Raw genomic sequence first — 13112 nt, 5'->3', positions numbered from 1 at the left:
AATAATTAATATAAATAATCATGACAGAGTATCCCTTGCTTAAGCCGATCCGTCTTCGAATCCGTTCAGTCTTCAAAGAAATCGTTATCGTCAAAGTCTCCAGGCTGAGCATCCGAATCGTAGCCACTAGTTCGCATCATTGGGGGAGTCATGGGCTCATCTTCCGACTCCCTGGGCGGTGGCGTCACAATAGTCGGCTCTGCTCGATGTGAGGTGTTTGAAGCCCCTCGTGCTCGTGCAGGACCATAGCTTTGTGATGGAAAGCGGCGCCCGGTGCTGGCAAAAGCGGTAGGCTGAGGCTTGTTGTCTTCTGGAGGTGTTTGACGAAGGCTAGAAGCGGGAGGGGTCATGAGGCCACCCAGCGAACTATTTTGGGAGGTCGAGTTGCTACGCGATGGCGTGGCGTTTCGTCGAGGAGCTGGCGAACTGAGGACGCCAGACAGGCTACTGAGGGATGGTTGACTGCGGTTCCCCTTTCGCCAGTTGCCCCAAGCAGCCGCGAGAGGGCCGATGGTTTGTGCCACGCGCGGCGTAGCGTTCTGAATTGTCTGAGCGATGTTGGGTAGGTTGATGGCAGAACCACCGTTCATGGCTCTTTCTCGTTCCTGTTCCTCCATTTGGAGGTTAGCCTTGAGTCTGATCGCCGCATCCTTCACTGCGTCGCGGTCGAAACGATCACTCTGCAGGGCGGCAATAATGTCCTGCAGGTTCTCATGTCTAACCGCGAGAAGCTCGCGCAACCAAGTAATTTCATCATCGCGTTTGGTAATCTTTGTGGAGGCGTCAGGGTCCATCTTGGACAAGGAGTGTTCAAGCTCCTCAATGCGTTGCTCGCGGGCCTGAAGTTGCTCCTGGAGAACCATGATGGATTCACGAAGAGCCTGGGGAGAGATTCTCTCAGGAGGTTCAAGATCCCGTGATGTCTGTCTAGGCTGGGCAACAGCGATATTGACATCAGCTCCGGCGGATTTGGCAGCTTGAGCCGCAGCAGCAGCAGCCTGCTTGGCAATCTCCAGCTTATCTTCAAGGTGTAATATGCGATCCTGAAGATGCTCGGTCTTGGAGGTAGACAGGCTAAGTCGCTCCAGAAGGTGTTGTTCGGCTTTGTGAGCATCTTCCTGAGCGTTGTGGACCCGGCGCTCGTATCGTGTCTGGAGATCCTCAATTTCATTCTGGTGCTTTCGCGTAAGCTCTTCAATTTCAGCTGTCTTGCTGTTTTCAGCCTCTTCAAGAAGCATCTCATTCTGGGCCTTGGCTGTATCCACTTCGAGTCTGACGTTATCAAGCTCAGCGCGAAGCTTGGAATTATGCTCCTCGAGCTCCTCGCGGATGTAGTTGACTTGGTTATTAGCGGCGTCGATCTCGGTCTGCAACGCCATGCGGGTCCGCTTAACTTCACTCAAACCAGACTCACGAGCTTCTTCAAACTCGCGCTGGTAACGCATAGCCTTCTGCTCGAGTTTGTGGTTCTCTGTTTTCAGTTCGCCAATAATGCCTTCAAGACGAGCACACTCATTAGTTGCACGCATACCGGCTCGCTCGTTCGACTGTAGACGCTCCATCTCAATCTCCAAGCGCTCTCGGGTCTTAGCCTCAGCCTGTAGACGAGCATCTAAAACCTCCTGTCTGGCAAGCATAGCCTGATCCTTCTTGATACGGCGGGCGTTCTCTTCTGCAATCTCCCGAGCCGCCCGTCCCATATCTTCTTGAAGAGAGACAAACTTGCCGCGCCACATTTCCCGAACACGTTCATTCTCCTCAAGTTGTGTCGTAAGAGTAGTTAAAGATTTCTGCATATGCTGGTTGTCTTCGAGAGCACGGATTAACTCGGCGCCCTTCTGTCGAGCAGACTCATCATATCGCTCGGCCTCTGCACGCCAGTGGTGGTTGTCTTGTCGAACATCCTTGAGCTCAACTTCAATACCCTTGCACTTGGCAACAGCTTCGTGCTGAGCCTGGGTGGCGTTGTTCTGAGCAGCCTCCAAGAGGGCAATGCGCATAGCAGTCTTGCTGTTTGCCTGCTCGAGTGAACGCAGCTTATGATCTCTTTGCTCGACCAGCTCGCGTAGACGGACCACCTCTTCGCCAGCGATCTCACGCTGAACACGGGCTTCAGTAAGTTTATCCTCAGCAGCACGGCGAGCAACAACTGATTCCTCGCTGAGTTCTTCAGCTCCCCGAAGTCTCTCCTCCAAGTCAGCTACGCGCTGATCGAAAACGCTGCGGTTGATGATCTCGACCTCAATACGGGTCTCGGCAGTTTGAAGCTTACGCATGAGTTCAGACGCCAAGTCCTCGGCCGCCCGACGTTCAGAGACCTCGTTCTCGACCTTAGTCTGCTCGAAGTAGAGACGCTGCTCGAGATCGGTAATCTTGTCCTGAAGCTCGGTGAGTTTAGCGTTCTCTACCTCCTCGGACTTGGGGGCAGCAGGTATGCGTGCCTCGATGGCTTCTTGGATCATCTTCTTTAGACCATTATCACGGTTGGCGTTGTTTGTAACCTCCTGCTTTAGCCCTTCGAGGGCCTCAAGGATAGCAGTGGCCGGTGCTTCAGAACTGGCTGGTGCAGAAGGGGGGGCAGGTGAGGCCTCAAGCTTGTTGCGTTGCTGAGCTTGAAGACCCTCCATAACAGCAATCCGAATCTGGTCCAGACGTCTGTCCCGTCGAGGACTCATCGAGCGACGAACAACGGGCTCTTCATCCTCGTCATCGGCATCGCTCTGCTGGAGCTCGGCGGAGACGCTACGCATGTCGCGCCGGGAAGAAGGTGTACGTCGAGCTCGGGTCGCCAAGACCTGCTGGATGGAGAAGAGTGTCTTCTCCAAGGGCTCCAGGCGTGAGGCCAATAGATTTCCAACAACTTCATTGACACGTCCATCGAAGAATTGTGCTCGGCTTTCCAGTTTGTCATGCTCGTCATCGGTAAAGGCAGCCTCCCAGTCACTAGCGGGCAGGCTCTCGCCGTCAACAGCATCGGCACCATCGGCAGTGATCAATGTTCCAGGAGGATCCAGGAATGGATCTTCTAGCTCAGTGCTTGGTACTGGCTGAGCAGAAGTGTCGGAAAGTGGGTGGTATTCCCGAGGCGTCAAGCTGGCTTCATCACGATTATACTGATCGACAGCAGGTTCCAATTTGTAAGGAGAAGAGTTAGCCATAGACGCAAGATTGCGAACTGGGCTGGATTGCTGCCACTGTGAATTTTCGACAGTCTTATTGACACCCATCGTAGGATCATCAAAGAATTGATCCATAACAGCGTCGATCTCCTCAAAGGTAGGCTCGTTGTTGCCACGACCAGCGGGGTGCGTTACAGTAGCAGAGAGCTCAGGCTTAGGCTCCTGCTCCACTGATTCAACAACATTGTCTTCAACAGGTGGAGGAGGGAGAGGCTTCTCATCGGGAGTTGGGCTGCCAGCGAATCGGGATGCAGCGAGACCCTTGGCAGGCTTGGGAGGATCAGCAAACCGTGAAGCACCAAGCCCCTTAGAAACAGTTCTCGGTGGAGGCTGGCTGGCGTTGAGACGAGAAGTACTAATCCCAGAAGGAGCACGGGCTGGCATAGGGCTGGCCACGGGAGAGGCGTCCGATTCTTCTTCGTTTTCAGTTTGGGTGGTTTCTCCATAAGAATTCACACCAGGTTGAAAGAGTTCGGCAGTGGCAGAGAGAGTCTTCTTGTGCTCGTGCTTGAAGTTATCTTCACCAAATGGTCGAGCATCGTTAAAGTTCTGAATATCCTGGTTGGAATCAAACTCGAATGGTTTCCAGTTATTATTCTCGTTTGTGGACGTAACTGAAGGCGCCGCAGACGGAGCGGCTGTAGTAGCCTTGGTGTCGATCTGGTCCGAGGTGACAATAGACGACATTGACGTGTCAGCAGGGAGAACATGGTCATCTTGTGTGGCTTCCTGAGTTTCTTCGGCTGACCCATCGGTCTTCGTAGGTTGTTCAGCGAACAATGGCACATCATCACCGCCAGGCGCAGAGCTCCGTGCTCGCTTAACTCTGTTCTCATCAGCTATAGGTCGACCGTCAACATCAAACTGCTCCTCAGCTTGATCCGGCCTAGCAGATGATTGACTGGACGGTCTCATGATGGGGATAGCCTTTGACTTCTTGTTCGATTGCATATCACTTGAAGAAAGGTCAATACTTCCAAAGATGCTGCCATGGCCCTGGCTGGTTGGACTTGTGAAGGCATTAGAGTGAGGGGTGAACGTAGGCGCAGCAACGTTGAATTTAGGGCCTGATGTTGAAAAGCTAAAGGAACTTTCGCCTGGCGAGAAAGACGGCGCATTGACGTTGATTTTGGCTGGTGTAACATGTGTAGGCTGTTTCGCAGGAGGTGACGTAAACATGTTCGTATCAGAAATGTGAGTGTTCGCCTGGAACACTGAGGGCTGGAATCCAGATGCCTCAAAACTGGCACCCTGAAATTTGCCAGGTTCAAAGGTGCTCGCCGTAGGCTGGAAGGTGCTACCAGTTGGTTGGAAGCTACTAGCACCAGGTCTGAAAGCACTGGCGCCAGGTTGAAAGCTAGTCACGCCGGGTTGGAAACTTCCTGTGCCAGGCTGGAATGTACTAGCCGCTGGTTCAAAGCTACTAGCACCAGGTTGGAAGGTATTGCTCTTGCTGCCAAAGTCAAACTGGCCAGGAGTGAAGGAACTCGTGGGGTTGAACTTGAACTCAGGTGCTTGCACATTAAGCTTTGACAGCGAAGGTTTGCTGGCATGGCTGGAGCGTCGATCCATCTTATTCCCGCTGTCAACTGAGCCAGCATCGTTCCATGGGTTGCTAGCTGTTGAGAAGTTCTTCTGGTGACCGAATCCAGGGAAATCAAATTCTTGAACAGGTGTGCCCAAATTACTGGGATTGGTCTCAATCTCATAAGCATCGTCAGGTTTGTGGGACTCGGGGATTTCATTCAGGCTGCTGAACTTGGTGAGATTGCTCTCATCAGCAGTAACGCTGTTCTCGTTGTGATCACGGAAGTAACCCTGTGATAGAGAGTGGCCGCGGCTGTGAGGTCGAGGATGATGCAGAACCAGGGGTTTAGATTGTTCACTGGCGAATCGCTCCTGGACAGTGAATTGACCAGATGCTTGATGACCATGAGCCGGGACAAACGGGTCTGGGAGGGTAGCAGGTTGCTCGTTTTGAGGTTGGGGGTTGTAATCCTCGTGCTCTAGTTCATTGCGAAGCTGCTCTTCCAAGTGGTACTCCGCATCATCAATCTCGGCCTGGAGGGTATCCGTGTTCTGCTGCTGAGGAGGTTCGGGTGTCCTTGATGGGCTCTTGCTTGCAGGCTCTTCCTCGTCTTCGAGGACCTCTTGCAGGCGAGGTGAGTTTCGAGCAGGCTGCAAATATGAGAATTGCTGATGGGGCAGCATGGGATATTGTAGAGACTGGTGACGCTGGTGCAGGTTCATGGCGGCGGGACTCTCTGCTCCGAAGGGGGACTGAGGAGACATCATGCCCATGAGAGAAGGCGAATCATGGCGGTTAAGCCCTGGCCAACCCGACGGAGATTGTTGTTGGAAGCCAAAGGGCGAGCTGTTGGCAGGGAACGAAATGGATTGCCGCGGGTTGAATTTACCGGGCATACCAGCGAAAGAAAGTGGTGAGGCACCATGGGAAAGACCCGGACTGTGCGTCGAGGGCCGTACGAAATGGCCTGGTTGGAATCCCGGCATACCATGGTTACTTGAGGCCGAGGAGGTGGGTAGAGGAGGAGAAAATGGAAGAGGGGGATACTGAGCGGAGGGTTGACGGCTGAGGTCTGTTGTTGCAGGAGAGACAGAAGGTTGCTCGGGCTCATCATCACCAAAAGATACACCAAGCGCTCGCAGCTTCGCTTCCTGAAGCTCATTCATATAATCTTTCCAAGCATTCAAATCGGGAAGGGTAACCTTGAAGCTGCGCTCTTCCCTCTCTTTAACCACCTCATCAAAATCTGGCCAGGAATCTCGGGTTTGAGAATCCGCTGTACCTTCAACCTGATAGCCCTCGACTTCCAAGTCAAAGCCTGAAATGTCATATCCAAGCTCTTCCCATGATGAAAACATCCTCTCTATCTCATCTTGACGTAACGGCATGGGCGCATGGCCAGGTTGGCCTCGCTCAGTGTCTCGCGGTATGAGAACCATGATGTTCTTGCCTCTCCATGGTACCTTCTTTTTTAGTCGAGGTGTTGGTGCTGGTTCTTTAGGAAGAGGTTTTTGAGTGCCCTTCATCGGTGTTGCAGGCAGCGCTGGCTCCCCATTGGCGGTAGCACTAGGGACACGCTTCTTTGGACTTTCTGCGACAGGTACATCCGGGGTGGAGGCGGCCTGAGACCTGTCGCTCGCCGCATCGTGCGTTACTGGCGCGGCTTCGGAGGTCGCCATACTGCTGTTCTGTCCCGTTTTGGGACTGAGAGAATCTCCTGGTCGGAGAGTCTCGATGCTAGATCTGGCCCGCGGATGGTGTCCAGATCCTTCTCGAGACAGATCCCTTGTTCTCTGGATGGGTCGGGGAGTGCGCGCTTCGCCCTCTTCCAACCAGCCAGGTTCAGAGCCGCTCACCGAAGAGTGCTCGCTCCCACTTCCGTCACTAAACCAGTGTCGACTCTCTTCGTTTGGGTCGTCAGTGGTGTGCGTACGTATCCAATCCTCAGTAAGACCACGAGTCTGCCGTCGAGCACGATTCGCAAGAACGGCGGCGGCAGCACTCAGCGAAGAGCCTGGCGGGTCGGACTGTGAACGGAGCAGATCAGGAATTGGGCGTAGAAAAGGGGTCTCGATATCCAGATGATGAATTGGAGAGTCGTCCGAGGCTTCACTTCCAGAGCTCTGACGACGCAGGTTGCGGTCTGACTGGGGATAGGGAGAGCCCCAGCTGGCAGTACCGAATTGGGTTTCGTCGGGAGGTGGTGTCCTCAAAAATTGTAAAGCTCTTTCCGGGAGTCGAGGAGCTTGAAGCGGAGGAAGAACTGGCGAAGACTCGATCTCCTCTTCGCCGTCAACAGTTGACGTATTCGAAAGTGTGGGAGAAGCCGGTGAGGCAGGGCGGGATCGAGAGTATGAGGCTCCGTGACCGTCCTGTGCGGGTGCACCAGGAGGAGCAGCCGACAACGTTGTAGAAGACGTCTTTACAGCGGCCTGTTTGTTTGGTGGCGGACCCGGTCAGCAACTGTGAGTTATGCAGTGGCGTCTGGAGATGAATGTGTGTTCTGCCAGCTCATACATGTCCAAGACCAAAATAAGGAAAATATGTTTCGGTTTACTCACCCAGGGAGATCAGTGCAGACTAAGAGTATGTCTGCAGCTGAGTCTCAAATAGAGCCAGTCCTTTCTCTCAAGGTCGGTCGCTCAGTTGAAAAGCCGATCTCGAAGGCCTGAGGGAGGGGACACAGGTTTGCGAAACCGTAATCGTGGCCGATACTTCCTAACGGTCGAGAAATATCTGGATACTACGCGACGCGTTGTCCAACTTTAAGGGGGCGGACGGAATGACGGTTTGCCTCGAGAGCTATTTAGGTGGGAAATTTCCGGGGTGTGGAAACTGGCTTCCAGGGGTGTCGCGCGAAATACTGTAATAGAAAAAAAAGTGTCTATCGAGAACCTAAGAAAAGAGCTTCATGAGAGAAAAAGAGTGACCAGAAGACAGCAAAGATGAGAAAAAGATGATGCCGGCCAGACACATCGGGGTTTTGGGAATGTTGTCAGTTGCGAAGGTTGGGCGGCCAGCATTAACGGGAAGAAGGAGAAAAAGGACAAGATGGAGAAGTTGCGTGGACAGAGAGGAAGGAACAGTAGAGCAAATTGAAGACGTCTCTCATTCGAGGGGCGTGATATGAGATTAGAGAGCTTTGTTTGATAATGAGTGGACAAGGCAGCTCAAAACTTCATGCTAACTTGGACTAGAGTCAAGAGAGGGTCGAGTGCCATCTGTCTGTACCTGCACATGCAGCTGCCTCTGGTGTCAATGGTTTTTTCTCGCACCTGCGCTGGTCGGCGGCCACTTCCAAGTTTGGGTGTGTGTGCTGGCCCAGCTTTTCCTTCTTGGTGACGCTGTAGAGCACAAGGATTGACAGCAAATCATCCAATTCAGACACTGAACAGTTGGCCACTTGGGAGAATCGCTGTAGCCTCGTCCACAGGGAACATCTTCAAAGGAGAGCTATTCTGTAATGAGACCCGCTCTCGTCGGTACCCGCACTGGCCACGACGTAATTTCGCCAAGGGCCCCTGGCATCTTGGAAGAATTTCGAAGCGATGAACTCGACAGACGATAGGTTGGTAGGTAATACCTTTGTCTGTATTGCGAATTGCGCTTTGGTGGTGTATCATTCATCATTTTCGCACCTCAGCATGCTACAGCACGACAACTGGTCGAGCACTGGCGGCTGATTTGGTTGTCTCTAAGGCTTCTCTTCATTTGCTCATGACTTATTACCTTCAAATTGAAGCAGCAGGTATTGCATCACTGGCCGCCAGCGCCTGTATCAGTACGCGACATCACTGTTGAGCTTGGGTTCCGATATTCTTCCATTTCTTCTTCCATGGTTCGAGGATGAAAATGCCTGCACAGTCCCATCCATCTTGGGATAGGCCAATGGACAAGTGGATTCGCATTGAATCAGTCCAGGTCAATCATTTCCCCGGAGTTTAGGTCAGGTTCAGGTTTGACAACTCACCATACTACCTTCCCGGCCAACCTTACCTCGCAACTATCATCGTGATATCACCCAACGGAATGAGAGGTTTAAGAATCATGCCCGTCTAACTCTAAAACTTTCCTTTCTCGCACTGAGATCTTAAGGAATCGAAAGTCAATTTTTTTGCCCCTTTCTTTTTTCTTACCTCTCCACTAGGACCCTTAAAAATGTCGGGGCCGCACCCGCCCGTACCTTGAGCTAGCTCGGGCCTCCACCGTCGTTAACCTTTGGAATGCCAGTTCAGGAAACCGGGCTGTCGGCTTTTCCGCTTCAGGCCTACAAGGGCTTCTATGCTAGGCTCAAAGTGAGCTGAGTCTGGCTCAGCCCGTTTGATGCATTTACCCTATATCAAATACAACGTGTTGTTTGGCACCAATGCGTATTTATGATTTATCATATTGAAAGTACCTCCGAGCCCTTTCAATCTGCTCGTTCTTATTAGACTTACCTGATTTTCTTGGTGATGCATGTACCGCAAATGAAAGGTCCGAGTCTAGGATACACCTACGGTGCATAAGTAGCAGACGTTCAACCAAGGGTTTCGCTGTTACGCCTCCATTACGAAATTCAGTAGCCGTTAAGCCGTGATTCAGAATACATTGCCCACACAAACAACGAATTTCGATGGGCATGACCAAGAATATGTGATATGTTCGATTGGACCGACTAGTTAAAGGTGGAGATGTTTTCGTTGTTATCGTGAAGCGATGCTTTGTACCCATCAGAAACTTGAGGCAATCCACACGAAGTCCACGAGGTCAGATCGAGTAGTGGGAGAGCAAAGCTCTCAGTGCAGTGCTTAACCTCCGACAAAGCCTTGACGACGCAGGAGAAAGCCCTTGCTATTAACCCAAATGGAGATAATAAAGGCACTGTCAAATCAACAATTACTGACCTCATCACATGTTTGCAGGAACACTGCTTCAAGTACGCTCATAGAGGTCCACTTCACTCATGCTCGACTTCAAGAACGCATTATACAAGCCAGGCTTGAGATATTATTAATTGAGTTTCTACATACACAATCCCATTACATAGCGGATGGTTGGCTTGGCTGCGGGAGGGAAGAAGTATATGTTTATATGCAGCATGATCAAGCCCAGACAACTCAAAAACTGGAACCATGAACCAGGTCATGCATGCTGCAAATGATTTGCCCCAAATACCGCAAGGTTTTGGGACCCAGGGATATATGCTGCTTCAGCCGATTGCAGCCGTGACTTTCGTTATCAAATTCGTACAGCACTTTCTATATGACTCCCCTGTGAAAAACATTCGTATCCGAAACGCCTATGACCTTGAAGACCTCCATTGAAACGAATAGTGCAAAATGTGAAAAATAAAGGAAAAGAGAATGCTTTTTTATCAATGATGCAAAGGAAGTATGAGACTCCGTCGTTAAAAGTTGGACGAGGCGTTCACTGGTGTTGGCTGGTGATAAGTGTCCAGCGTGGATTGGAATGGGCTGCGTTGAGGCCCTGAGCTCCCGACACTCCCGTACTCAGTCTTCTCAACGCTGTGATAAGGGCCGTTGCTGCTAGGACGGCTATTGTTCTCGTTGAAGTCCATAAGACCATCAGCTTCTTCTTGGTGCTTCTTGCGCCCCCAAATTCGCCATGCGACAAGGCCAAGGGCACCAACAACAATTGCACCACCAATACCGACAACAACTCCGATAACTGTGTTGCGGGTCTTGGCCGACATGCCTGAAGAGCTTCCATCGTCACCACCGTCGCTCAGACCAGGTGTTGACGTAGAAACACTCGTAGTGGTCATGGTCTCAAGATCCCCATCGCTGTTTGTCCTTGTGACGACGGCGACGTGCGTAGAGGTAACAGGTCTAGCGGTAGTCCGGGTGTTCTTCTCGGCGGCAGTGCTGGAAGCCTCATCGTTGTTCTCGCTGGCGGTGCTGCTGGCGTCGTCACTGTTCTGGTTGTTGCTGGATGTGCTAGTGGCTGCTGGGGAGTTGGTTGTCGACTGAGCAGCAGTCTTGGCATCAGTCGCAGAAGCTGATGACTCGGCGTTGTCGGTAGCCTCAGATTGTGTGGCAGCAGCTGTCTCAGAGGGCTTGCTATCAGCAGCACTAGACTTCTCGGCGGGCTTGCTGGTGGGAGAAGCGTTTGTGGGGGAGGGATCGGCAGCGGTTGTCTTTGCAGAATCGTTGTTGGTAGGCTCAGCATCAGTGGCAGATGGTTTTGTTTGTTCATTAGTAGCCTGAGTAGCCTCAGCGTCGGTTTTGGCAGAGTCGTCCGAGGTAGGGTCGGCTGCATCAGTAGGAGCAGGATCAGATGCAGGGTCTGCTTGAGTAGCTGAAGGCTTGCTGTCAGGTGCAGTTGCGCTTGGTTGAGAGTCATCGGACTGGCTTGGGCTTGCTCTGCGGACGAGTCGACGCTCCCGCAAGTGAATCTTGTTGAGATCAATCCATGATGCCTGAGCGACGCAGACAACGGCAAGAGCTACCATTAGCAGCTTCACAAGGCGTGTCATGTACATGGCGACTGAGGTTGTGGAGTGTTTTGCGAAAAGAAAGGTTGACTAGGTAAGGTAGGCAGGATATGCCAGCTGAGGTATGTAGAGGCTGTCGTCCTGGCTCACAACTGCTAAGGGGAACGAAGGCGTAATCGCGCTTTAAACTGGCCGCTGACGCGAACTTCCAGAGGGATACACAACCCAAGTGAGGAATCTGGGTATCCGTGATCAAGAGTTGTGTCAAATCGTCGTTTGTGACTACCTGAACGAATAGGCGTGAGACAAAGAATAACAAGACTTTTTCTGTATCTGCAGTGGATAGTCGTTTGATGCCAAATGAGTTGCGTGAGCGAGAGTGAGATCGACGAGCCAAGGATTAGCTGGGATACGATGTTAATTTAAAACGATAGAGAAAATAACAAAGACAGAAAAGCGAGAGTGAGTAATACAGAGGTGAATAGAGTCACGAGAGTAAAAATTGTGTGACGGCACCGATGGGAGGAGACTTATAAAGGGACAAGGGCAGGCAGACAAAGAAAAATATGGGTAAATGGATGGAATGGAAAGATGGGTCAGGAAATGCTAGCAGACTTGTGAGGTCTTCTCGTATTTGCCTGCATGGATCCGGTGGTACTGGATGGAGGCTGTGCTTACCCCAGCAGACTGGGCAAGAGGCCACTGCTGAGGTCGGGTGCGTTTGGGTGACATGCGCCAAAGCTTCACCTAAAGAACCGCCTAAGACCACCTACCTAGCCGAAACAGACAGCCCGTTGGTGGCGGCCACACTGATACGGACGCGTCTAGACCATGCTCGAAGCTGGGTTAGGTTTACTAGGACTTTCGATTTTTTTAAGGTTGCCCGTGCCGATATGGAACTTCAGTCAAAAAGCCACATAATAGAGCCAGCGTTTCGTCTCGGTAGATGTCACTAACCGATTCGACTACGAGCGTGTCTATGCCAGTTTTTGGGGCGATCTATTGTTTCTGTTTCTGCACGGTCCCCTGAATGATACACAAGAATTGTTTTTATATGCAAGTGCCCAGTTGTTCCTTGGGTATTTACCGACGACATGATGAATGAGACATTCCCGACTCTTCCAAATTGGTAGCTTGACGTCCTTTTTTATCCGTTTTCCTTCATAAAGCGTTGTGTTCCTCACCATAATCTACTTAGCTATACTCCATATGCTTCACTGCTTTCAAATCAAACTGGCTATAACATCCATCTTGAATGGGTCTCCCACCCCTGTCAGCCCTCTAGGAGTCGTCGTCATCACCCTTCTGCACTCAACTGCTCACATGGAGACACACACATGTCAGTAGACGCCATGAACAAACGGCTACCTCCAGGCCCTGGCCCATTATTATGACATAGCTCATCGTCAGGGTCTTGTCAGCGAAATTATTATTTTCATCAAGTGATTATCCACTCTATCATTGTCTGGGGGATCAAAGATGAAGGAATAAATGGGAGGCTGGCGTCGTCCGATAGGGAAACGGGCATCATGCATGGATGCATGTCCCCTAAAAAGATACGTATCCATTCAAAAATAGCATCGACCCACCAAGAACCTGATCCCCCCCGGAACGCCATGCCAAAAACTCCCCGTCTTCCCGGAGCGCCAATCATACCTTAAGGAAGATATCTACCTATTCTAGCTATTCTTTCGTTCTTGGTCTTCTCATCCGTCTCCATTGTCGTCATGCTATTGCTCCCCAGAAGATATTATAGCCATGAGAATCCACCTTCTGCGACATGTTGTCAAGGTTATCTCTTGTTCTTAATTTACAGCATCATGCTAGACCTCCATCTATCCCCGCGTACTAAAACGACAACTGTCTGAGAGACGTGGTAGTGTTCCTAAGGCCTCTGCCCCCGTGGCCCTTCATGGTTCCATGTGGAGGTGTGACCTGTCACCAAATTCCTCCTTGCTTATGGTGGTGT

The 13112-nt window shown here is 51.4% G+C and overlaps 2 protein-coding genes across 2 annotated transcripts; both read right to left on the bottom strand.

Moving 5' to 3' along the window:
* Nucleotides 1–65: 65 nt before the first annotated feature.
* FOBCDRAFT_203356 (uncharacterized protein) lies at nt 66–8337 on the bottom strand (the record flags this gene model as incomplete). The annotated part of the gene is made up of 4 exons (XM_059609054.1): nt 66–7139; nt 7983–8051; nt 8094–8235; nt 8291–8337. 4 exons carry the CDS (start codon nt 8335–8337, stop codon nt 66–68), a joined length of 7332 nt encoding a protein of 2443 aa, XP_059465178.1.
* A 1717-nt stretch (nt 8338–10054) lies between these two features.
* On the bottom strand, nt 10055–11632 carry FOBCDRAFT_43562 (uncharacterized protein). The gene is made up of 2 exons (XM_031185967.3): nt 11617–11632; nt 10055–11547 (listed from the first exon to the last, which is right to left on the bottom strand). Exon 2 carries the CDS (start codon nt 11189–11191, stop codon nt 10097–10099), a length of 1095 nt encoding a protein of 364 aa, XP_031037102.2. The 5' UTR covers nt 11192–11547; nt 11617–11632; the 3' UTR covers nt 10055–10096.
* Nucleotides 11633–13112: the final 1480 nt, after the last annotated feature.

The sequence above is a fragment of the Fusarium oxysporum genome, chromosome VI (assembly GCF_013085055.1).
Source record: "Fusarium oxysporum Fo47 chromosome VI, complete sequence".
NCBI lineage: Eukaryota > Fungi > Ascomycota > Sordariomycetes > Hypocreales > Nectriaceae > Fusarium > Fusarium oxysporum.
This window is presented reverse-complemented; position numbering and strand designations above follow the sequence as displayed.

Excerpts from the sequence above, each read along its gene's own strand:
- FOBCDRAFT_43562 (XM_031185967.3), bottom strand. The coding sequence starts at position 11,191 with ATGTACATGACACGCCTTGTGAAGCTGCTAATGGTAGCTCTTGCCGTT.